At 41.5% G+C, this 27417-nt stretch overlaps 1 protein-coding gene across 3 annotated transcripts in view; it reads left to right on the plus strand.

The window, feature by feature from the left end:
* The window catches only part of ASG3 (SNF2 domain-containing protein / helicase domain-containing protein), a 77255-nt gene extending 62395 nt beyond the window's left edge, over nt 1-14860 (plus strand). For all 3 annotated transcript variants that reach the window (XM_086501409.1, XM_086501407.1, XM_086501408.1), the window contains exons 11-16: nt 12627-12752; nt 12821-13512; nt 13632-13777; nt 13892-14068; nt 14145-14259; nt 14333-14860. In XM_086501409.1, the coding sequence (XP_086357535.1) occupies nt 12627-12752; nt 12821-13512; nt 13632-13777; nt 13892-14068; nt 14145-14259; nt 14333-14366 (1290 nt within the window). In that variant the 3' untranslated portion in view covers nt 14367-14860. The remainder of the gene's footprint in view (nt 1-12626; nt 12753-12820; nt 13513-13631; nt 13778-13891; nt 14069-14144; nt 14260-14332) is intronic.
* The last annotated feature ends 12557 nt before the right edge of the window (nt 14861-27417 follow it).

A 27417-nucleotide genomic window follows, 5' to 3' on the forward strand; every position in this document is an offset into this window, starting at 1 on the left:
CTTGGTGGGCTTGGCACGTGGCAAGAGTGGTGGTTAGGATGACACCGTGGCCAGTTCTTCTCCGCCACAGTTTAGGGATATGTGCAGCTGGACAGTCAGGGATATTTGATGTTATCTGTTGGTTACCCTTTTGGGGGTTGTATATATTCTCACGTTTGCTTCAATCCGAGACACAGTTCTAGATGGTTTTATGAGTCTAGCGTCGAGTCAATCTAAGGCACACATAGCACCCGCCTTGCACATCTTGAGCCTCGACACCCCCATTGTACTTGTGAGTTATGGGCTTGGAGCAGAGAGTATGCTGCCATGCCAAGAGTCTATACTGATCCACCTGAGCTAGTCGAGTCCCATGTTATTCAGGTTCTATTGTTGAGTCTGTTGTTCTATTGAGTTACTTGTTGCTATATTATTCATCGTCTGCATTGTTTTCATTTTGTTGTAGTGAGATTTCATGCACATTGCACTGAGGAGCACCCACAGTAGAGAGAACGACACATTATTCTCGCTACAGGTGCTCTCATTTTGGCATGCCCGGTGGGACCTCAATTGAAGTTTCACTCCATTGTGCGTACAAGTCGAGGAGCTAACTCGTTTAAGCTCTCGCCTGTGTAGTCAACTTGGTCTGTCCAGCTCAATACTAGACCAACTTGGTCTAGTCTCTCGTCTTGGCTTTGAGGCCAAAAGACTTGGACTTCGTGTGAGTACGAAGAACTATTTGACAAGCCTTGGGATAATCAAAGGAGTATCACACTAGTTGTTCACTCACTTAAGTTTCATCTTCTTATGATCACGACCAAAAATACCTTAGGCAAAGTTGCTACAAAAGGGGCAATCTGCTACCTCCATGGAGTGCATTGAACTTTTTAAGAATTTAGTAGCACACTCAAGTGGTGCAGACTAACTATTAAGTAACACTTTTCAGAAGGTGGATTCAATCTAGAGCATGAGCTCTACCCTGAGTGAAATCAGCAATCCATGGTTCTCCTTGAATAAAATCCGAAGAGAACACTGCTTGTGTGTGCACAATGGCCAAAGTTCATGTGCTCTACACGACCATGTTTGACCTAGTGAGCACCTATTGCTGCAGGTTTGTCGATTCGTTGATTCTTTGGTCATAAAACATGCTCTATTGAGATGGCCATCTCTATCTTAAGAGCGAACGCAACTTAGAGTTAGATACATTGATCTACTTGTGGAAGTACAGCTATTTGGAGACAATAGTCCAAACTTCTACGAGGACATGACGAGCACAAGATACTTCCGACTTAAGGATAGTGTGAGTGTCCAACAAAGCTAAAATCTCTAGCAATGTCTATCCGTAATTGGCTGACTACCCCACCATAGTGGAGTTGCAACATGCCAACCAAGGTTTCACCTACATTGATGATAAACATAGATTTTACCTAAGGGAACCCGATGACCTGAACACAACAATAGCTTGGAGCGCATCCAAGTATCGACGATACAAGGGATTAGATGGAGCCTCATATTCTCTCACTTTGAGCATGATTAGCAAAATGCCATCTTCCTTAGACGCGCCCCAACCTGGTAGTAACCACGAGATGCCTGAGACTCCGCTGGAAACAAGTCCTATGCCAAATCTGGATGATGAGATAAATGAGCATCAAGAGTGCTGAAAAGTGTGACCATACAACTAACCTGAGAAATTATCCTCAATTACCCCATATTCCGATGATCCTACCCTAGAGTGAGATAGAGTTGATGGGTCAAACAAAGTTTGCGAGTATCCGAAAATAGAACATCAAGTAGAATCTGCTAATTAAGTGGTAAAATCTGCACCAGTCATAGAGATAAGCGCAAGTTCACCATCAGTTACTGTTGAGGTAGAAAAGCCTCCATCTTGAGAAAAAGCTCTGGAACACCCCTCACCAAGGGATCAGAGGATTGAAAAGCCATGGAACAGCAAGACATAAGCTAACAATGAGCAAACCTTACAAGTGAAGGTGGTGTCTGTCAACTCACCACTCAAGTATGTGTATTAAAATCGATGTCAGGTTTAAGTAGCGAAAATGGTATCATCTATCCTATCTTAGTAGAGAGTCCAATGCACGCACATGACTCTCAAAAAGCTTGATATTGGGGTTGAACAAATTACTTAGGCCAATTGATGAGCAACCCAAGCCTAGAGCTTCGCTTTCGTCTTCACCTTCTAGGTCACCTCCCAAATCACCATCAAAGAGCAAATATTGCCTCAACAGACAATGGATCTCCGCATATCCCAAGTCAAGGAGGAAATGCAATACTGAACCAAGTCAAGAAGGTGAGTGTACTTGATGCTCATGGACCCAAGTGTGCAACTAGCTCAAGCTGTCACCAGGAGGTGTATTTTTCCTGTTGCCTTCCGTAAATAAGTACTAGATATTTTTATTTATTTTTATTTTTACTTGTTTTCCCTGGAACCCTTGAAAAGGTGCAAGTGGACATTGCATGGCCAGTGTGAAACGGTTGCGGCCGAATAGGTTTCTCACAGCGAGAGTCTGGGTCGGTCAGTCTGGGACTGGTCGGGCCAGTTAGCACTGAATTCTGATGAGTATGGAAGCTTGTGTGCGCCAAATGCAGTCTAGGCCACTCGGAAAGTCACTTATAACTTTATAAGTCAGTGGGAACTAGAGAATTAACTCAAAAGGGGTAAACTGGACACATGGCGGTTCCGGGTGGATTTTCCACTTCCATCAGCAAGAGGGGGCGCCCAATTTGAGAGAGGAGGCTGATTTTTGCCTTAAGTGAGCTACAGTGTGTGTGTGAGTAGTGGGTACAGGTCTACAGCTTTAATGGAAAGTTTGCCTTCTCCTCTGTCTCATGTAGCGCGATGACTTGCTCTCGTGCATCTCTCTCTCCCTTTTGGCACATATGGTAATGCCCCACTAGTTGGGCTATTCAGATGAACATGTACAGTTCTGGGGTTTATGCGCGTTTGCCAAGGCAAGAGCCTTCTGAACAGGAACCGGATTAGCTAATTGCTAATCCCCCACAAGTACGCACAGTTTCATCGCGAAAGATTGCGAGTTCGGAGAGTTTTCTCGCGTGAAAACTCGTCCAATTCACAGGGGAACTGTCCCATTGCATGCGGGAGCCCTTGGGACACGCGTAGGCGTGTTCGCTCCGCTAAAAACGATCCGAAACAGCGAATTACAGCCTGCTCTGTTTTTCTGCGGTTTAGGGTTTCGCACCTAAACTGCAAGGGAACACCGGGGGAGCCTCGTGAGAGCCTTGGGATGCGTGTATAGGCTTTTGGGCACCCGGCAGTGAAAAACAGGGAATTACAGCCCACTGAATTTCTGTGACAGCTCACCAGAAAGCTTCCAGATAGCGAGGGAATCCGTCCTAGACAGGTGCTTTTGACCTACAGGGGTTTTTGCGTCGTTATGTTGCCAAAATCAGGTCGAAAACCTGCGTTTTCAGCCCTCGCCAGGTTTGGACAGCTTTGTGAAAGCTTGTGCGAAGTGGTCGGATCGTCTACCTTAATTTGAATAAAGAAATACCGATAGGGGCACCAGTCTTTGGGGCCTACAGGGTGTCGGTCTCGTGTGCGCAGTGACATTCTAGTCGTTGGACGCAACTATGTTCTCTTCCCTTCTCAGTGCTCTGTGTAAAGTTAACAGGTAATTGAAATAGTACCGCCCTCTACGTTGTACAGGCCGGTTATATGGTTCCATCGACGGGATAGTCACTTTTTCTTCAAAAAGTGCAGCGTGGATTGTTGTGGGTGAAAGCAACACAGAGCTTGTCGTTATGGCAGAGAAGAGAGACCAAGTACCTGAAGAGGGATCTTCCTCACATGGCACGGAGAAAGTTCCTTCAACTCTTCAAGAAGAGGAGAGGTTGTTTAGAACTCAACCGCGTTGCTGCATGGACATGTTTCAGCAGTTGGCTAACAACCCAAGGATGCAGGAGTTCTTACAGGCTCCGACACAGGGTTTACAGCCTCCTACACAGGGCACGACTGAGCCGTTGCAGGAAAAGGAGATTTCCAATGCGCAAAGGACTCATGATACTCGAGGGAAAGCCCATGTGGTTGAGCAATTAGCGGTGTCCAATGATCCAAAGCAGCTTGCTTTAGCTGGACAGGAACCGTTTGTGAATGGTCAAGGGAGTAATGAACACGCTATGCGTCAGACCCTTCCATTACCTAATACTTATCCTGGTTATTTTGGAGGTGGTTCAATGTTTCAAGCTATGGCTGGACCTTCCACAGGTTATATGCCAGGGAATGTGTTCGGGACAATGCAAACAAGCATGATTAACCCTATGTACGCGAACATGGGTGTCCAACCAGGTTTTCAAGGTGCCTACGGCCAGTTTCGAGTGCCTGGAACACAATTTGGTATGGCTGGTTTTTCGCAGCCATACGTACGAAATGCAGATACCACAGGTAAAACGATTAATGCGAGTCTGGAATGAACAATCATGGAGCACCACTGTTACAGGCACCTGTTTATGATAATGTGGCTCCTTTGAGTCAGCTTAAGGATTACAAGGAAGGTGGGCAGGGAGTGAAGTTTGAAACTTTGAGAGGAACTGAGGATCAATTGAAGTCTTTGACCTTCATACAGCAGTTCGATGTAGCTTATGCTGGAGGAAACTTCACGGAATCTTCCAAGATACGCAAGGCTGCCACTTTCTTGAAAGGGAATGCGCTTCAATGGTGGACCGCATTGTTGAACCAGGGTCAAGCCCCAACAACGTGGGTCCAATTCAAACAGCTTTTTGCGCCTGCCTGGTTGACAAACACTTTTGAAGTGGATGTGATGACAGAATGGCACGAGTTGAATGCTAAACAGTGTGCGAACTTGGAAGAGTACAATAAACAGTTTTGGGCCGCACTGTTGCCAGTCAGTCACCTCTTATAGGTTTGTGCCATTGTCAGAACAAATTAAGAAGTATTGTTGCGGATTGCCCAAGAAAATCAGGGACTATTGCACAAAGACTACTGTCATGAATATGTTTCAGTTGATAGAGAATGCAAGAGTGGCCAGCAATCTATCGAAGGGAGATTCCGATGGATTTAATAGCCACAAGAAAGGGTCCCAGGGCAAACAGTTTTCAGCCAAGGGCAATGTTGCAGCAAAGCCTTCTGAGCCTCCCACAAAGAAGCCCTCCACTGAAGAAGGTGATACGTCCAAGAAGCAGTCTAAGTCTTCTTCGGGACGAGGACAAGGACAAAAGAGGCATTTTTCTGGCAAAACTTTTGAAGAACGGAAAGCTCTTATGGAGGCCAAGAAATGCTACATTTGTGAACAGGAAGGACATTTTGCAAATGAATGCCCAGAGAAGAAGTCATAGGATAAGGATGACAAGTCAGACCATAAAGGGAAGAAGCCAAAGCCAAGTGCAGGACTTGTTCCAGATTTGGTTGGAGACCAGCCAAACACAGATGCCACGGAGCTGTGCAGAGCTTGGGGCAAAGTTAGATACCAGACAGTGCTGGTTTTCTTTGATCCAGGAGTCCGTGCTAATTTCATATCACCAAATTGGCATCAAAGTTGGGCATTCGTGCAGAGGAGATGGGTATGACAGGGGAAGCAGGTTTGGCATGCCCTGGTCATTCAGAGCCTGTTACTCCCATTTTGGGGAAGCTTCGTCTGCACATTCAGAGCTATGTGGATGCTGAAGAATTTCATATTATGCCACTTGAGGGCTGTGATGTGTTACTGGGTATCCCATGGTGTTACAGGTTGCATGCTATGGTGGATACTTACAACAAAAAGATTACCCTTGTACATAGAGGAAAGACTCATGTCCTTGATGTAAAGCTTAAAGGCGAGTCTGTTCCAGTTGTTTCTGCTTCTGCTATTTCATCTGTAATAAAGAATCATCTTTCTGCGTACTTGATCTTTGCAAAAGAAGTACCTCAAGTTGTAACTAATTTGTCTACCTTAGATAAAGACGGGTCAACTTTTTTGAGTGGTTTCAGTGATTGTTTTTTGGACTCTTTGCCAGGGGAGTTACCTCCTGAGAGACCTGAGGATCATACTATAGATCTTGTGCCAGGTTCTAGTCCACCGAATAGACCACCATACAGGGTTAGTGCAGCCCAGCAGAAAGAGATTATGAGTCAGGTCAACGAGCCTTTAGAGAAGGGGCTGATTCAGCCCAGTTCATCCCCTTTTTGTTCGCATGTACTCTTAGTGCAGAAGAAGGATGGTTCATGGCGTACGTGCATTGACTATCACACCTTGAATAAGAATACCATCAAGAACAGGTTCCCCATACCGAGGATAGATGACATTCTTGATCGGCTTGAGGGAGCATCATTGTTTACAAGAATAGACTCAAAGAGTGGCTATCATCAAATACGCATTAGGCCGAAAGATGTCCATAAAACTGCGTTCGGGACAACATTTGGTCTCTATGAGTTTCTTGTTATGCCATTTGGTCTCACAAATGCTCCTGTCACGTTTAATAGAATGATGGACATAATTTTTAGACCACATAGAAACTTCGTGGGTACCTTCTTTGATGATATGATTGTCTATTCGAAGTCTGAAGAGGAGCATAGGGATCACTTGACTGCAGTTTTCAATGAGTTATGTAAGAACAGGCTACTCATTAATGCGAAGAAGAGTGAATTCTTTTTGCAAGAAATTCACTTCCTTGGGCACATTGTTTCAAAGGATGGGGTACGCATGGATCCTGCTAAAGTGGAAGCAATTAGGTCATGGCCAGACTTGAAGTCTGTACATGACATCCAAAGCTTTCTATGCTTATGTTCCTACTACAGGAGGTTCATCCGAAATTTTGCTGAGATTGCTTCTCCACTCCATGCACTACAAGGAAAAGGAGTTACTTTCAAGTAGACAGCCAAGGAAATTTTAGCGTTCAAACACTTGAAAGAGAAGCTGACTTCAGATCCGGTAATTATTTTGCCAGATCTTTCGAAACCTTTTGTTGTTCAGTGTGATGCGTGTGGCCATAGTCTTGGTGCAGTTCTAATGCAGAATGGCCGAGTAGTCGCATATGAGAGCAGAATTCTTTTGAAGACTGAAAGAAACTTGCAAGTCTATGAGAAAGAATTGCTAGCAGTAATTCATGCTCTCACTTGTTGGAAACACTATCTGCTAGGGGCTAATTTTGTTGTCCAAACGGATCATCAAACCTTGCGATATTTTCTCACACAAACGAAGTTGTCTGAGAAGCATATGCGATGGGCAAACATCTTGTCAATGTTCCATTTTCAGATTGTGCATGTGCAAGGGAAAAAGAACGTGGTGGCTGATGCGTTGTCACGAAAGCCCCAAGTTTCAACAGTGTCAATTCCGTACCATTGTGAACTAGACGAAATGAAGACACAATATGCTGAAGATTCAGATTTTGCTAGGATCTATGACCAGCTTGTTGATGGGCAACATCATGAACACTATATGCTTAAGAATGACTTTCTCATGATGCATGGAAAGTTATGCGTTACTAAACAGTTACAGCCAAAGATTTTGATGGAAAGTCATGCTCCACCTTATGCTGGGCATCGTGGAATTGATGCGACAGTGAAAGGGGTTGATGCATTCTAATATTGACCAGCTTTGCGTCAAGATGTTGACACATTTGTAAGATCATGCTTAGTATGCCAAAAAGTCAAATTTGACAGACAAAAGCAACCGGAATTGTTGCAGCCATTGCCGATCCCAGATAGGCCATGGGAAAGCATAGCAATGGACTTTATCTTTGATCTTCCAAGGACGCAAACAGGCAATGATGGGATTTGGACTATCTTTTGTAGGTTCAGTAAGCAGGCCCATTTCATTCCTGTGAGGAAGAAGATAAAACCAGAACACATGGTCAAGATATTTATGAGCAATATCTTTAAATATCACGGGATGCCTCAGTCAATCGTCAGTGACAGGGATCCACGTAGGACGAGTCTTTTCTGGAAGGCATTGTTTAAGAACATGGGCACTACGCTAAAGTTCTCTTCTTCGTTTCATCCGCAAACTGATGGACAGTCAGAAGAGGCAAGTTCTACTGTTTTGGACCTGCTCAAATGTTATGTGTCAGAGCACAAGGCAACTTGGGAACACCATCTTCCATTGGTTGAATATGCTTACAATAACACCGTGCATACGTCAACAGGTAAGGCACCATTTGAGATAGTGGAAGGAGGGAAGAAAGTCCCGCCCATTTTGCAGACTAAGGACAAGATTTTTGAGGCAGACAAGTATGTGTAAGATATGGATGAAACATACAGGAAGATAAAGATTGCTCTTGAGAAGACTCAGTCTAAGCAAAAGAAAGCTGCTGATCGTCACCGTCGTGAACTTGTATTTTCACTTGGCGATTGGGTGCTTTTGCGCTTTGAAAAGGCCAGGTTAAGGAAAAGGAAAGGCAAGGAACGCTTGTTTCCTAAGCTCAGTATGCGATATTATGGTCCTTTTCAGATTTCAGAAAAGATCAACGATGTAGCTTATAGATTATAGCTACCAGAAGGCTGGAAAATACATAATGCTTTTCATGTCAGCCTTCTAAGACCCTTTGTTGGTGATGTGCCAGAGAATATGCTTGATGAGGAACAACCCGAAGTGGAAGAATTGGATGAAATCCTTGTTCCTGAACAGATATTGGCACATAAAGAAAGAAAGGTTGCAAGACGCTATTTGGTGAAGTTCAAGAACTATCCATCGTTGGATGCCAAATGGATGGAAGAGTTTGAATTGGTTGATTCACCTCGGCTATTGCAATTGTATCTTGAAGCCTTTCAGATGGGACCCACAGTGACTTGATGTAGCCTTTTCTGGAGCAAGGCAAGAGCATGGTTCATGATGCTCAAGAGAGTAGTTAAGCAATTGTATCTACTCTTTCCATACAGAATTTAGCTAGAGAAGTTTGCGCTTGAGAGTACACTAGAAGACTTCTATGCTTGATATTTGTGTCGTAGCCAGGTTGGTGGGATTGTTTAATCGTTCAACGCTACATTTCTGGAAGCATGTATATCTTGGATTCCCATCATAGAATATGTGTGATATCAACAGATACCGCATGTATTATTGGCATGCAAGCGAGGTCGCTTGCAGTATTTCAAGGGTGGGGTGTGTCACCAGGAGGTGTATTTTTCCTGTTGCCTTCCGTAAATAAGTACTAGATATTTTTATTTATTTTAATTTTTACTTGTTTTCCCCGGAACCCTTGAAAAGGTGCAAGTGGACATTGCATGGCCAGTGTGAAACGGCTGCGACCGAATAGGTTTCTCACAGCGGGAGTCTGGGTCGGTCAGTCTGGGACTGGTCGGGCCAGTTAGCACTGAATTCTGATGAGTATGGAAGCCTGTGTGCGCCAAATGAAGTTTGGGCAACTTGGAAAGTCACTTATAACTTTATAAGTCAGTGGGAACTAGAGAATTAACTCAAAAGGGGTAAACTGGACACATGGCGGTTCCAGGTGGATTTTCCACTTCCATCAGCAAGAGGGGGCGTCCAATTTCAGAGAGGAGGCTGATTTTTGCATTAAGTGAGCTACAGTGTGTGTGTGTGTGAGTAGTGGGTGCAGCTCTACAGCTTTAATGGAAAGTTTGCCTTCTCCTCTGTCTCATGTAGCGCGATGACTTGCTCTCGTGCATCTCTCTCTCCCTTTTGGCACATATGGTAATGCCCCACTAGTTGGGCTATTCAGATGCACATGTACAGTTCTGGGGTTTATGCGCGTTTGCCAAGGCAAGAGCCTTCTGAACAGGAACCGGATTAGCTAATTGCTAATCCCCCACAGGTACGCACAGTTTCATCGCGAATGATTGCGAGTTCGGTTGTTGCGTACCATCGGCAAGAGGGGAAACTCAAGAGATTGAAGGAATTCAAGCAAAAGCTCCACAAACTACTAGCAGAGCAAACATAGAAAAATGAAGGGGTGCGAGCTAACCGTGTGTGCGAAACGATCAAGGTACACCTCAAGAGAGAAAAGAAATGGAACTTCTATCCTTGTTAGCCAAGAGCTAGGAAAAGCTCATGAAGGAGTGAAAGCTCCTCTTCAACCAACGAATGAGCAAGGTTACCCACAAGGCTACTAGTCAGTCTCAAGGACATTATGGGCTTCAATAGGAAGTAGTCAAATTAAATTTGCTAGCTTACAAAACGTAGATTCTTCTAGGTGAATCTAAACTAGAACCATCTAAGTCGAGCATTAACTTTGAAGATCTTCCTTGTAAGTGTATAGGCAAGTTGGAGTGTCACGTCATCTATAGCTTTTGGGACCATGGAGTCCGTATAAGTGCATGGATAGGTACTTAGAGCACACCGTGTACACAGAGTTCAAGGGTCGAGTCCACACAGGATTTGGGGAGGCCAACACGGCCACAAGGCATGTAGCCTGCCGGCTCATCACAAGTATGGGTCATGTGTGAACGGATAAGGCCTAGTCTATATTATAAAGGGACTCTTATGGTTGGGTGGTAAGTCTTTTGCATTGCTTCTAAAGAGAGCCCATAAGAATAGCTCTTCGCAAGAGGCTATGACTCTATGAAGGATTTAACATACGTATCATGGAGACTGCATTCTCCATAGAATCTCGTATTATAGGTGGAAGTTTCTATGTGCTAGCCCTAGGTAACCAGCAAGAGGAAATATTAAAGATTGGATTGAAATCTAGCAACCCCTTATTGCTATATCTTGTAGGCTATCCCCAAGGCTCATTCAGACAGTAAAGCAAAAGTTACAATTGCCACTAGAATCACCTGGTGTATTGAATAAGCATGTACTTGACAAAGTAAAAGGGCTTCCCAAAAGCATCTCTTCACCAAAGAAAGCCCCACGATTGGAGAAATCAAGTCCAAAAAGCTCTCTGCTAGGTAGTGGAGTTTAGTATAACAGTACAAAAAGGCTAAAGGTGGTGAAGTCCAACTTCACAAAGCTCAAACAATCCAATTGATGGCTACACCCAATGCTAGCACTTGTCCAAGCATTGTTGCACCCTCCATGGTAATGCTTTCAATGAGATGCAAGGAGAAGTAATCCTTGGACGAGAATGGATGGCACATCTTCTCGATGCTTTCTGTCACCCATTTGAGGCGACACATTAGAAGTATCCGTTCTCGGTGGCCTACATATGTCCCATTCATAGGGCTCTCATCATTCCTCTAAAAGATGCACTAGCAATATCTGTACTCGGATGTCTCAAGCGAGAAAACCCTCACTTATAAATTCAGTTATTTCCAAGAATATATCTAGAATTGTCCCAAAGAGTTGGTCTAACGGTAAGGCTTTGGCCTCTCAACCTACGGGGGTGGGTTCAAATCCCCCGTTGGATCACACTCTGGATGGACACCTTGTGCTCACCTGGTGTTCATGTTGCTAGGGCTCTTGCCCTTGGACACTCGAGTGCATCCTCCTCCTGGGGTGGGTCACCCGAGGAGGAGGTTCCTAGCTGGTTGCTACGAGTTCTCTCTGTCGTTCCCAGCATGTGGTGCATCAATTAGGTGGCCATGGTGATGCCTACGCGTGGTTCTTGGCTGATGGTACGCAGCCCTTGCCCGACCATGTAACATGGCAAATATTTGGAAGGGATAAGCACCTCCCCCTGTGGGCCCTCTGGTGTGTTGAAAAAAATTAAAATATATATCTAGAATTATATTTCTTTCAGATAAAGCTAATTTAGCAACAGTAGGCCCCTCTCTGGGCTCTCATGTGTCTTTGTGATTAGGACAATATCTCGACTCCTCATTACCTCCTATAGTCGCTTTGGGTGTGCCCATAGATCACCATTGCAGTTCCAAACCGAAGTGAATCCCCCATGCGGTGTCCCATAGGGCACGAGTCCCTTTGCAATGACCTTGCCATCAATGATGACCCGACCATTGCGGTGTGATGCCTTCTTCCCTTATTAACATGCTTTGAGCACCCTAGGTATGTATCGGTGTGAGGTCATCGTCTAGGTAGATGGGGAGACCCATGAGTGCTTGTACAGTCACCCTCTTTCTTATGAAAGAGGTCCTTGCCTCTTCGGAGGAGAAATAGAGGAAGAATTAGAGGATGAGGGCATAAGGTCTTTGCCGGCTCTCCAAATCTTGTTGATGAGGGGTGGCTCTTCTTCTTTGTAGCTTGGTACGTAGTTCTCTACCATCCATGTTGAGTGTGGATTCTTTCTTCGCCACTATGCCGGTGACTCTTATGTTGAGTCAACGGGCATGGCACATCACCTCCTCCTAAAGGATAGTGTATAGAGAAGGGTTTCTTCTTCTTGGCGTCCACTTTAGTCTCTTCCTCCGCCTCCTCCTTGACCTCTTTTGATCTTCCACTTCACTACCTCCACCCATCCTTCTTTGGTGGCCTCCATCGTGCTCTCAATGCATTGCTTATATAAGCTCTTCCTTGATGGCTTCTTTGTTCCCCTACAGTCTCCCCTTCTTTACATGATGAGTGGTCTTGGCGGGAGGCGATCTCCGCCTTGAGTATGCCCATCTCTTCCTTCATTGTCTCTCTCTCCTTATTCCATTCCTCTTTAACAGTCTTCTCATCCACAGTTGGTTTTGTCTCAAAGCAAAAGTGACACGTGCATGGACATGGCTATACCAAACATTTGACTTTTTGCATTTGCCCATACACAAACAGTTTGACCTTTTGTCTTGGTGTCAGTTCAAGATGTTGTAAAGTGGTTTTAATTTTGTTGATGACCTTGTGTGGCTGAAGGTAATTTTTTATGAGCAAGATTGGAATCCTCAAGCTGACAAACAGGCAGTGCAACGGGCCCATCGCATTGGACAGACAAATCCTGTCCTTGCCATCAATTTGGTTACAGAAAGCACTGTCGATGAGGTAAAAACTGAATGCTTTTATCAATGACATTTCTTTTTCTGACGTTTCTCTTGTGGAATATTGATTAGGTTATCTTAAGCAGAGCAAAGAAGAAGCTTAAGCTTACAAATGATATAATGGGAAATTCCACTATGGAACCAGACGATGATGGTTTTGACAGAGCAAAACCCTCCGATCTGCAGTCGTTGATTATCTTTGGGTTAGACAAACTTCATTCCAACACTACTCATCCCCTTACAGAAGATGAAGTTATGCCTCACATGGCAGAAGTTGTACAACAAGCACTGCAGCAGCGCAGCAAATTGGATAGTGATGTGGGGATTAATGAGAATTATGTCTCAGATCCAGAACTTGAAGAAAACCTCTATGCATTTGAAGGTCGAGATTTTACTCCCAAAAAGAGAAAAGATGTCGACGAAACAGATGTTTGTGAGCTGGCGGATCAAACTGCCTTGAACTCTTGGATTCAAAGACTTGATCTTGTATCAGCAGATCAGAAATCGTCTGGTAGACAAGGGAGGAAACGAAGCATTGGTGAGGCAGTTTCTGCAGAGGAAGACCATGCGGCAAAACAACAAAAAGTGGAGCTAAAAAGAAAGGCTAAGTGGGATAGTTTGGGCTACAGCTCTTTGGCTGTGCAGGATTCTGGTGTGGTGGATGTTGATATACAGACAGATAATGATGAGTCCAAAGTGCATTTTGTGTTTGGAGATTGCACTAAACCGTCTGTTGACTCCAATGAAGCTGCAATCATTTTCAGGTAAGTATATCTATGTTTGAGGTGTTTGTTCTCCATTTCAATTGGCTGAGCGTGTACAAAGTCGATTGTTTGCGATGATTTAAAGGTCTGCAAGGCTATTAAGATCATTATTTGTGCAGTGGCGTTGATGATTCTGGGGTTTGGGGAAGTGGAGGGATGTTTTCTGCACTGACAAAACTCTCTCTCCATGTTCAAAAAGCTTACGAAGCAGCTCATGCAGCAGGTGATTTGCATGTTGGCGATCTCCATCTTATCTCCACTGATGGTAAGAGGATTCTTCTGCTCGTAGTTTTTATCTGGTTTGTTAACAGCTTTCATGCTCCTTACGGAGTTGCCTTCAGAGAGAGTAACCGAAAGCTAACGTTGAGAATTGTTCCAGCTGGTGATGACCAGACACAGGGGACTCAAGCAGACGAAGGCAAAATCAGATTTTGGGTTGGCTTGGCGGTTGCTCAGAGTTATGATCGCCAACGGAAGTCTCCACGAAGCGACATTTCTTTACCTGCTCTGGAGGCTTGCTTAAGGAAGGCTGTTAGTTCTGCAGCTGCAATATCTGGTATGCACCTGGATTTGAGTACATCCTCACCCTCTTTCAAGTAGATAATCTGATGACTTCCCTTCTGTATAATTAGCATCCATACACATGCCACGAATCAGCTCCCGACCAGGACAAGACCGAAAGGAGTGGTATGCAATTGAGCGCCTCTTGCGGAAGCATGCCTCCAGAAGTGGGGTGCCTATCTATGTGTAAGTGGGTTTGATTTTATTCTGCATGGTCTTCTAATAGTTTCAGCCTAATTCCTCACAAATCTTTTTGCAGTTATTACTACAGGCGACCTGACAAAGATGATTGAACTGCTGTATTTTGGTGCATCTTATGGGCTCTTGTAATGCAACACTTTCATCCCGTTGTCAGCTGGTGTATGTATTACAAGTAAAGGAGAGAGAAACATGAGGTGACAAGTTTGCACTGTATAGATGGTGGTCACGTCAATTGGCCAGTATTGAAAAGTCCATAGGAGAGTAAGGAGTTGATATGGCCAATGAATATAGCTGGGAGAGACGTTTTTTTTTACATAAGACCTTGCCAATATGTTGGAAGGCCAATTTTTTGCACAAGGGGTAGTGTAATATTATCCAGCGTACAGATGTGCTATCAGCTCAGGGATGCGAACCTGCAGGTGTTGCAGGAAGACACTTGCAATTTGGAGTCAAGAATTTCCTACTCCATTTGTCTGACCCAATTTTCCAGGATTTTTAGGTTCATTGGAGTCATCCTGTGCTCTGTCCATCAGCTCCATATTACATGAAAGAGTGTCCATAAGAGTTCGGATTTGTTTGGCAGTAATCCTGTTGGCTCTGTCTATTGTGACCTTCTATGCTTGCCTCTGATCAGAATTTAGAGAATATGCTGAAGGTGCAAAGAACCCAAATAGACAGCATTTTTGGCTTTACAAATAGCCCATTAAACCTCTCGGTTCACAGAGTTGCACACTTTCACTTGATGTCCAGAATGATTTCCCAGGAGAAACTGTTTCCAGTTGGGAACCTTTCCTAGAGTTGTGACCTGGGGGGCTAAGATAAGTTTATTGGCATTGCAGTTGATCAAAGAAGTGCGGGAGGTCCTCTATTTAATGCCAGCATCTGTTCGCTGACTGCGGGGTTTAAATGTTTTTCCCCTTTTGATGAGCTATATTAGAGGTGGAGAAAGCTCCAGAGCTGAGATAATGCTCAATCTCGATCTATGTCTGTCTAGCAGTGCAGACAATGACTCCTGAACAAAGCGATCTCCCAAAATCCTTTTCTCCGTATTCTGAAACAAACAACTTTTGGCAATCTTTAGGTACTACTTTTTGGCCAGAGATGCCAAAGAAGATGAGGGAAAATGTGACCTGTCCACTACATTCTCCCACTGAGATGGTGTTTACTTTTTGATCCACACCTTATCTTGTGGATTCCACTAGATTCTCTTTGCATCCTTACAGTCTAGGGCCAAACGATTTTAGGTCCAGGTGTAGTCTGTGTAGTTGAGCTTCAAATGTTTTGCAGCAGCTCTCTTAGTGTGCGCTTTACCGCACGTGTCGGAAGCTGGGAACTTGCCAAACATTGTGTTTCGAGCCACGAATGGATGCAAGCACACAACTAGACTGTCCTAGCAAGTTCAAAGGAGCAATGGTGTGTCACTCACCGCTCAATGATTTTCGTCGTGAAGGATTATGTGCCAAGAAGAAGAAGAAGCCACCGTCGACGTGCTCGATCACCTCGTCGCCGTTGATGCCGTCGCAATGCTCGATCACCCCCCCCCCCCCCCCCCCCCCTCTCTCTCTCTCTCTCTCTCTCTCTCAAGCATACACACACACAGACACACATTCGTGAGCACACGAAGGAGAAGAAGATAGAGATAGAGTAAGAGCACTTATTAGCATGCACCTCAAAGAATGAGGATTTTGACCCAAGATAAAAGTAGAGCAACAACACTTCTTAGCATGCACCTCAAAGAATGAGGATTTAAGGTCAAAACGGATCTTTTATAAGAATTTGACCCATTCACATAGACGCCCACAGTGGTCGGTTGTTGCAAAAGTATTATAAAAATAAGATAAATGATGCACCTCTCATCGGCGATCACCAACACACCTATAGGATCCACAAGTCCGATCCATGACTCAAATAAGTGATAAGACGTCCGTCGAAGGTGATAGGGTGTCCATAAGGGTGAATATGTCTCCCTTCCTGATGTAAATTCCGTCCTCGGAAGCTAGTGAGATGAAGCCCGTTCGCCGAGGTGGAAGAGCATCTGTGTTTGTAGTCTTGAGCTTTCTTCAAATACTATAAAAAAAAACGCACAGTAATTGCATCCCATACATAATAAAAAAGCATATACAGTGAGTAGACCCACAAATTGATTTGTAACAAATATTAAATAATTTCTCAGCATTAAACATTAAACTGTAATATAATCAAACGCATAAGCAGTCGTAAAGGTTAAAAAAAAAAGTTTGGGAGCGTTAATCTAATGATCAAGAGGCACTAGAGGTATTACAATGGGCAAGCTTCTGAATTCTCTTTGGTCAATTAAGTTGTTTGATCGCGAGACATGTTCGAGGGCTGACTAGAGGCTATACGTAGAAGATCTTTTAGTTAAGTTACGATAAAAGAAATTGTTTATGAAATCATCATCTGAATTATTCTCTTTGTTTGTCTCCCAAAGTTTCTTTACATTGATTTATTTTTTTATGTATGTTTATTTTATATGCCTTGGGCTTTTTGCTTTTCAAGGAAAAGCACCCACATTGAGAACCTCTAGGACTCTAGTACCATAGGCAATACATGTGAGTAAAGTATCAAATTAAGATTTTACCTTGTTGACACTTTTATTTTTTGTTTGTTTGTTTTTCATTGCTTTTCAATTTTGTAACTATGGGGGGTTATATTGATGCTGTTACCCTCCCTAAGCTCATCACAATAGTAAACTCTTTTTATAATAGTTAAACTAAAGGTCAAGAGGAGTTAAACCTATTAGAAAGCACTAGTATATTGTACATAATGCTGTCTCAATCAGATTAAGAACTTAAAGTAGCTGTTGACAATTAGGAAGGTATTTTTATGGTATTAAGACAAGATCTCTAATGTCTAAGGTGGCAAACTAGCTTAGTCAAACTTCTTGATTCATAAACCTAAACAACGAACTATGACAGAAAATTATATTGAATCTAATGTTTTATAGTAACCAAATGTGTTGAATATTATGTTACCAATCACAGTTTAAGGCATACCAACATGGATGTTAAAAAGAAACAATAGACAACGATAATGGACAAGAAACACCTATTTGTGTTAATGGTCGCACTCGATTCAAAGAGTGAGCTAGATAAGGATTGCATGAAGCTCAAAATCCAAAAACGGCAACGCGTTCTTGTACACACTATAAAACACAAGGAACTTCTAAGAGGCACATCAGTGGGAATATGTACCAACCTTTATTGAACACAATCAAAACAACTTAAGAACCCTACCTAATTATTGGCACTCTCTTAGAACGTCAAGGGAACATAATATTAAATAGATGGATGGGTAGCCCTAAGTCTAAACCTCTATCTTCGTCATTGTCGAGAAAAATAAAGTCATCATCTGTAAAATCATACATACTATCTGTATTAGATACACATATGTTCAATAAGAATGTCACTACGCGTGTATAGTCATCTTGGTCAAAAGAGATGTTCTCTACCAAGTAAGGATCAGTTGTCGTCAAGAGACGTATCAGCCATTCTAATTCCTCAAAATTCTTCTCATACGTTAACATGTCTACTAAATCCCATTTATAGGCAAGAACCAGATAGACTATATGAAACACTTGTGAAAAGTAAAGAGGGTACCTCTCACCCAAAATAAGAGTGGATGACTCTAGCATACTAAACATATCTTTACATACAAATAGATTTTGAAACCAATTGTTCTAAGTTGTTATGGGTGAAGGCTTTGACCAATAGTTTTTTATCGTTTTCAACGTTGTTGTAAATGGTGAACTTACAACAGGAGGTGCAAATTCTTTCTTGTTTGTATAGATATTTATAATGGTAGGTGGAATTTGTGTTGAAGCTTCTATTTTCGTATATAAACTACATGAAGAGCAAAAAGCTTCATTTGTTTTTTCTATGTGTGAGTTGAGCGAAACAAGCCTTTCTCACTTGGGTATCCAAATTAGCTCCGGATCAGGTGTATAATATTTGTGATCTTTTCTTTCCCACGATCTTAAATCGGCTTTATCGTTACAGGATTTGATTCACATGGATGTCAGTAAACACTTCCTCTTTTCTTGGGTAGATCATACCTTTTGAAACGAAGTTCTCACCTTTTGAAACGAATTGTTCTAAGTTGTAATAGGTGAAGACTTTGACCTTTAGTTTTTCACCATCTTAGGCGTTTCATTTAGTTGCAAGGGTGGTAAGGTATTCTCATGATTTTACTTGCAACGTTGTTGCAGATGGTGAACTTACAATGGGAGGTGCAAATTCTTTCTTGTTTGTATGGATATTTACAATGGAAAGTGCTATTCTTTCCTTTTTTGTTGTACAATTTTGATAGTAGGTAGAAGTTGTGAAGAAGCTTATGTTTTTGTTGAAGAACTACATGAAGAGCAAGAAGCTTCATTTGTTTTTTCTATGTTTGAGCCGAGCGAAACAAGTCACTCTCGTTGGGGTATCCAAACTAGCTCCGGATCAGGTGTATAGTGTTATGTGATCTTTCTCACCATCTTTAATCGGCTTTATCGTTACAGCTTGAGCTTGTATCTTTTTCAATTCAACTTGTGTCTTGGCTGTCTTTTTTTAATGGATAGCACGTAGCTCCTCTTGGCTAAAGGATCATAATATCTTTTAAATTTACTCCCATTGAGGAATCCAATGGTTTCAACTCCATCAAGAGTTTCCACACGAATGGTACCTTGTAAGGTGATTTCGCATACTCTATACGGTCATTTTCTCGCATATTTCAACTTTTCCTTCTCCTTACGTACTCATACATAAAGAGTTTATCTCGGGAATATTTGAGGGAGTTTTGCGAAGCTTTCTTAGATGACCTTTGTGTTTATTCTTTTTGGAAAGAACATATATTATGTTTACGAAAAGTGTTTGAGAAATGCAGATTGTATTGCATTTCATTAAACCCTTTCAAATGCCAATTATGGATTAAACGTGGAGTTATTTAAGGGCACCTAGTGTCCAAAAATGGGATGTCCATAGATGAGAGCAAAATTAAGGCCATTTTCAATTTGCCACCACCTACAAACTATAATGGAGTTCAAAGGTTCATGGGTCATGTTGGTTATTATTGGCGGTTTATTTTAAACTTTGCCGAGATTAGCTCGTCCATTGTACAAGCTTCTTATTGAGTTCCATTGGACCACGGAGTGTGACCATGCTTATGAGTTATTAAAAAGGACCTTAACAAGTGCTCCCATTTTACGAGTGCCCGATTGTAATGTAATTTTCTATGTGAATATTGATGCATCGAACCTAGCTATTGGGTGTGTTCTAGCTCAACCAAGAGAACACAAATTAGACTACCCCATTAGTTTTGCAAGTAGTCAATTAAATGATACTGAGAGGAACTACACCACTATAAAGCGGGAAGGTTTAGCTATGATTAATGTAGTAAAGAAATTTCGCTACTACCTTCTTGCCAACAAGTTCGTTTTGTATGTTGATCATCAAGCATTGTATCTATTGAATAAACCCTTGTTTCACGGGAAGAATTACACGATAGTCATTAATTATTCTTGAGTTTGATTTTACCGTTGTAATGAGACCTGGTAAAAGACGTCATGGCGGATCATTTGTCTCGCATACCCAATGGTGAAGCCCTTACTGGAATCAATGATGAATTGCCTAATACTTCCCTATTCTTAGTCAAAACCATGCCTGAATAGAGTGAGAAGATTGTGAATTTTTTAGTTAACGGTTTTTCACCCAAAGAGCTTCGTAAGGATATAGCTCGAAAACTATTAAAGGAATGTGAACTTTATTCACTAACTGCAGAAACTCTTTAAATGCTAGGGAAGGACGATATTCTTGGATGTTATGCTCATGAGGATGAGTATTTATACACACTACAGGAAGCCCACATGGATATAGCCTAAGGACATATTTCAAAGAAACTAACTGCTAGAAAGGTGTTGCAATCAGGCTATTGGTGGCCTACCTTATTCAAGGATGCATCACTTTTTGCAAAAGAGTGTGATGAATACCAACGTTACAAAATCACACAACGAAAGGATAAGACGTCCTTACATCCTATTAAAGTGACTCAACCATTTGAAAATGAGGTTTAGACTTTGTAGGCTTAATAAGTCCGGCTCGTAACACTCAATCTCGATGTATTATTGTTGCCACTGACTATGTGACAAAGTGGACAGAAGCCAAGACGACAGGCAAAGCTGATGTAAGGTCAACTGCTAAGTTTCTTTTTTAGAACATTATTACAAGATTTGGTTGTCCCTTTGAGATTGTGAGTGTTAATGATTTCTTTTTTATAAATGGAGTGATAAAGAAACTCACAACAAACTTCATGATAGTCCACCATAAGTCTACATCTTATTATCCACAAGCAAATAGCCAACTTGAGATCAATAACAAGACCTTAATTTCTATCTTAACAAAGACAGTGGGATTTGAAGCTGACATCAATTCTATGGACTTATCGTACTTCTTACAAAGTGGCTATTAATTGTACACCATTCAAAATGGTATATGGTCAAAAAGCAGTTATTCCATGGGAGTTTGTAACTCCTAGTCTGCAAGTAGCTTCACAAGAAGGTTGGGATAATAACCCTTTAGTTGAGTGTGTATATATCCTTGAGACATTAAACAAAGAAAGACAATTGGTTGTGCAAAATACACTTTTGAAAAAAGATAGGAGAAAGAAATGGTCTGATCGACATTTGAAAAACAAGGATATCAAGAAAAACAATGTTTATCAATCTTTGGAAGATAGCAGGGACATTGGTTAAGCCAAAAGCCATAACACGAAATGCGAACACTCCAAATTCACTTATAAAAGCAATTTTAGCTTGGTCTTCTAGTGCAATTGTGATTTGATTGTAGCCACAGTAGCTATCTAAACAGCTATAAGCTTCCTTTCCTGCAACTCATTCAAGCACATGTTCTGAATATGGCAAGGGGTAATGGTCTCTCCTAGTGGCGGCATTGACTTTCTTGAGATCCAAGCACACTCTGGGTTTCCCATTCTTTTTTGGCACAATAACTATTGGAGACACCCAGTTTGAGTGCTCAATAGGGTATATGAATCCGCATTTGATAAGCTTTTCAATCTCTTCTTGAACAATCTTTGCATACTTAGGATTCATTGGGTAGGGTCGTTGCTGGACTGGTTTAGCCATACTATTCATGGGAATTGTGTGTTACACCATGGAAGATGGAACACCTTTTATATCATGATATGTCCAAGAAAATATATCCTTGAATTCCTTGAGAAGCTCCTTAAGTACATATCCTCAGTCTCTGTCAGATCTTGGGTAATGAAAATTAGTTTGGACTTCTCACTTAGGGTTTGCTAACTCTATTTTCTTAACTATTGCTGGACCATCATAGACTCCATTACTTCCATCGATAGGTATTCTCGGGGCCTTTGTATAAACAACCTTACGCTTCTCCGTGGTGTAAGATTTGAAATGATCAGGTGCAGGATGTAAATCTGTGGGGTCTTGTTGTTCTGTGGATTGTGATTTCGCTTCCGTTTCTTTTTGTTGTTGAGCTAACTCTCGATTTTGTCGTCTCCTTACAGCACGGCTCAACTTTGGCTTCTCTGTAGCCTATAGTTGTGCGATGGCAATGGGTTGTGAACTGCACCACATGACGCATCACATGTCTCCATATAATTAAGCCATTATGTAGTAGATTTTTTTTCATTTATTCTAGCACACACATTTGCTCGATATCGTCGCCTCTTATATCTCTTACTCCTTTTATCTATTATTACGACCTTCCTCCAGTGAAGAGTCACTAGATGAATCGCTACTTGTGTCTTCTCCTCTCGTGGATAGATTGTCATCTAGGGTACCATTGGGCCCTTAATGGTTTATCCCCACATTTGCACCAAGATTTAACTCAAATTCTTCGTCCTCAGAGTTAATTTCAATTGATGGTTCTGACTTTGAATCGTGTGAGCTATAGTCTTTTGAGACGCGACTAGTTCCAATGTCAGTCAAGCCTTCATCTGGTAGGTCATCAGAAGCTATATGCGTTGCTCCTATGATATTTAAAGATACGAGTTGTGGCATTTCATCCCCCTTAGCTGTTACCCATGTCGTCTCCCTATTTCTCCAGCCCTAAACAAGTGTCTATGGTTGCTGTTAGGTGAAACCAATCCACATTATCAGACTCAGTCATCCCAGGTAGAACATCCATATAAGGGAAATCTTCTCCAACATCAATGTCCTTTTTACACGTGTAAGAATACTACAATGGGACCGAGTGAATTTTGATATAAGATCTATGATCATTTTTAAATCTATTTTCTAGAGGATGTGCTCAACTAATTACAAGGTCAACTCAAATGACAAAGGCTTGGAACTGCAAGTAGACATGGTTTTTAGACCAGTCATGCATCATTTTTGCTTCCCTCATGAAAGGACGTGCTAAGATCATCTCAAATGACATAATGTGTTTGAAAAAATCCATAACAATGAAGGTATGCCTTATTTTGTGTCCAAAGACCTTGATCTTGAGATATTCTACAATCCCAATAGGTTTAACAATAGTCTCATTGGCCATCTTTACTACTATGTTTATAGTCTCAAGGTGAGGTATTTCCATAGTTTCCCAGTAATTTCTAGTTACAATGCCAATCCAAGCACCACCATCAAGGATTCCCTTCACAGTTAATCCCTTGGTAGTGATTGGTATGGTCGCATTGGATTCATCACCTTCAAAGTATTGTCCCAACTTGTTTATATATATTTTAACAACAAAGTTCTCATCTAGGTTGGGTTGTGGATCTAAGTGTTCCTCCTCTATTGGCACCTCTTGAATAACAAGTCTTGAGTTCAACTCCTCGTCGGCTAGATCTTTAAGGTCTCTTGGGATAGTTCCTACGACGTTAAAACTCTCTTCTTCTTCTTCTTCTTCTTCTAGCTCCATCCATCTGTGAAAATTGTGGTAGATCGATTTTCAGGTCTGCATTGAGAAAAGCTCGAAGAGCTAAGAATAGCTCGGAGTCTCCATATAGTTTAGACATGATGGTGGTTCTAACTTCTGCAGCAATGAAATCCATCAATTTGACAATATTTAACGACACTTTTTGGGCTTCAGTCCCTTGACATGGAAAAGATGGGATCTCTATTTCTCATTTAGGTTGAATTGTGGATCTAAGTGTTCCTCCTCTATTGGCACCTTCCTAGCTCCATCCATCTTGGCAATTTGTGTAGCCCGACTTTTAGTTCTTCATTGAGGAAAGCTAAGTATAGCTCGGGTCTCCGTATAGTTTAGACATGATGGTGGTTTTAACTTCTTAAGCCATGAAATCCACTAATTTGACAATATTTAACGGAAATTTTTGGGCTTCAATCCCTTGACAAGGGAAAGATGGGATCTCCATTTCTTCGATAGGGTCTAGTAATCCCTCTGTAAACATTCTCTCCAACAAAAAGGGTGTACGTCCACTTCTCAATGACTTGAAGTCACTTTCTTCTTGCCATAACACTAGGTATGGCTAGTGGTCTATGGTTTTGTGAGGTTGATTTTGTGTAGGGATGTCGGTAATCTGGATCTGCCTACGTGTTGCGTGCTGGCTCTAGATCCCTTTGGGTTTCTTCCACCAAACTCATTAATTGCTTCATTCACTTGATCTCCTCTGTAGGGTTTGGGTAAGTTCCTATCTTCTTCCTGGCCATTGTGGCTCATGATGATCGTCCTTATTTTTTTCTTTTCTAGTGGTCGTTTTAGTCTCCATGGTCTCACTTAATCAGAATCCTCTTCAATGTCACGGGGTTATCACCAGTCCCCATGTTGGTCTTTGAACTGGGGTCTGACTTCGCTACTTTTTGCAATCTCTTCCTTCGTATTTTCTTTTAAGATTGGGCAATTAATGCCGTGTCTCTTCAAGAATATAATTTTGGTTTTTGAGCATCAATCGTGTGAGTACATTTATTGGTACCACATGTGTACTTTGTGATGGCTCCTTGTCGGTAACCTCAAATAAATTCAATGATATGATCTTTCGCACATTTGGATTATTAGGAATTGGGCAATCAAATGATCTATGCCACATCGATTACACATGAGTATTGGCATTGTAGATGTGCTCGCCTGATTGATTTGCATTAGTGTGGCATTCTTTTGTAGTCTAATAGGACATTGGCTACACGATGTGGACCCTCATACTCGTAGCATTGAAGAGGTGGTCTCTTGGCAGTGAAATTGATATTTTGTCCTCGTTCCGCAAGAGGAGCTACTTGATAGACATGTTTGACTTGTCCCCAATTGTTTTGATGTGGGGGTTGCGGGTCCTAGCACTTGGGGTGGTAATGGTGTTGTCTGAACAACATTCTCGGTCCTAGGGACCATGTGTTGTGACGGTTGTTCAAGAGGTGGTAATGGTGATGCTTGAACAACATTATGGGCCCTAGGGACCATGTGTTGTGACGGTTGTTCAAGAAATGGGGCCGGCATCAATGCAGGCACTCGAGGTGTGTCCGTCCATGCTAAGGTTGCTCTATTGGCCATTGCGTGTTTAAATACTATGCAATCCTTGTCTTGATGACCATACCTCCCACATGCATTGCAATTCCCCTTAAATTTTACTCTAAACGTATGGTATTCATTGGTACTATTGATAGCCATTTTTTGGCTCTCCGTAATTACCATAGTGAGTTACCTCACTCTATCAAAATCACTTAAACATTGTGGCTATTCTTACCTTTTCATTGTACAAAGGCGTATGTGAGTTAGCGGACTTTTCTCATATCTTCTTAAAACCCTCAGCTAGCTAGTCACTGTGCTAGTTGAGCCAAAAAAATAAATCAAATGAAAAAAAATAAAAATATTATGATCCATTTGTGTGTAAATATTTCATTGTATATAGGACCTAACTATAGGGAATTTTCATAATTATTTTGGTATTTATTTAAATATTTCTATCTAAGTGTGCATTATTTTTCTATGTATGCTATGTACATTGATTCACCATTACCATAATCTTTCTTACTTATGTATTCCATATATAAATAATTTCATGCAAGCTTCTCTTATTTTTGGGTTAGAATCCATTCCAAGGAAAAACCTCAAAAATATCTTTTACCATCAGTCATTGCCTTTCACTAAATTCCTATTTCTTAAAGGTATTTTTTCTTATCTCTTGTAAATAAATATACTTCAATTAAAAAAATGATGGTCCTCTCATTTGATTCCTTATATTTTCATATATCTTTTTTTCCATTTTATATTTATATATAGCTGACACTATTCTAAATTCCATAAATTATTTATATATGCTAGCGTGTTTTTTCATCATATACATGTATTATATTTATGCATAATCCACAATCATGCATATTTTCAAATCCCTAAGAATCAATTAGGTTATGCTCTAATGCAAGGAGGGGCTCACTTTTGGAGCCATATGAAAATTCAACTAAAGGGGGGCCACTTGAGACTTTTTTGTGAAGAAAAATCAGCATTTTGGTGGGATTTTTTATATCCATCTTCACTCCGAATTTGAAGTTGTGATTAAAAGACAAAATGTGACCAAAAGCTGAGTAATCACTGCAAAAAATTTCATAATTTTTGGAGCTACCATCGGTGAGGTATGATGTTTTGATTGGACCTCAGTCTACCCACTTTTCTCACAAGTAGCCTATAGTCTTCTCTCACCTCTTTCCACACTTCTACACACACACACACACACACACACACACACACACACACACACACACACACACTCATTCCTCTCAATCCCTCACTCAAATCTGTACCTTCCATCGTTTCTCTCACCTTCTTCACCATTAACCTCTCCTCTTACTTCCATAGCTCTCATATGAGCTTTCCATAGTCTTCTCTCACCTCTTTCCACACTTCTACACACACACACACACACACACACACACACACACACACACACACACACACTCATTCCTCTCAATCCCTCATTCAAACCTGCACCTTCCATGGTTTTTCTCACCTTCTTCACCATTAACCTCTCCTCTTACTTCCATAGCTCTCATATGAGCTCTCCATGTACCTACACAAGTAAATCCAAAACTTCTTTAAACTTCACCATCACAAGGATTTCTTCACTTCATTCAATCATCCATCTCATCTACCCATTGTAAATATAACATTAACTTTCTAGTGATTACTAACACTAACCACTAACATACTAACACAAAATAGCCATTGACCTAACCATGAAAGACACCTCACCTCAAAACATGTGCATAGTAACTCTCTCTCTCTCTCTCTCTCTCTCTCTCTCTCTCTCTCCCCTTACTTAAAACTTTACTTTCACCTTATCTACCATCAATAATGCTCTTTTTTGAACTCACATCCATGACTCAAGCACACAAAGAAGGCCCGCAATGTTTTGATATTCAAAAAAATCATAATCCTGATTTCTTAGCTTGTAAATTAGGATTTCTAATAATTTTAATGAGGGGTCTCCAACCTAAAAATAGGACCCTCTCCTTCTTGTAAAACAATCCCCAATATCTCGCGTAGCACCCCAACACTCTATGCGTGAGGAGAGAGGTGTAGCAACCACTTTGTGAGCTTCACTTTTGGTGTGAGAGAATCTTTCAAGCTACACATTACAAGTGAGAGAGTGTGAGTTCAAAATCTCAAAACCACTATTGTATTTGTTCCTCCATCATCAATAAATTGAGGTTTGGTGTATCAAAGACGTGAATCGACGTAGCGTGTATGAATCACGAAAATTATATGACCCGTTTGTTCCCATTGCAAGGCAAAAGGTGTATATCATTGTAAGCACAAAATTACAATTTCAACGAGTAATTCGTAGAATTGTAGGCCCTCTTAGGTTGGCCAAGATAAACGCTTCAGTAAATCTTTTTATTTTACCTCTCATTAGATACGACCTTAGTTTGGACGTCTATATTTTTATTTTGTTTTAAGCATTAGGTCATGCATAGACTATGGATAATGGCCCAGGAATAGAGGTTTTCTCCTTCCATTTCACTCCACATTAGAATAAACGTTGCAATTAGTAGAAAGATCCATTTTCAACAACGTATGGTATTTGTCTTTGGTGCCCAATGAGTAGGAGAAATTCTTGCGTCACCAAACCCTGTCATCCTGCCTCTTGTTGACTATCATAGGTCATTTGATGTGCATATTTTTATTTTGTTGTAGAATAGATTGCAATTTAGAAAAC

The sequence above is a fragment of the Adiantum capillus-veneris genome, chromosome 26 (assembly GCF_014529385.1).
Source record: "Adiantum capillus-veneris isolate H3 chromosome 26, ASM1452938v2, whole genome shotgun sequence".
Classification (NCBI taxonomy): domain Eukaryota; kingdom Viridiplantae; phylum Streptophyta; class Polypodiopsida; order Polypodiales; family Pteridaceae; genus Adiantum; species Adiantum capillus-veneris.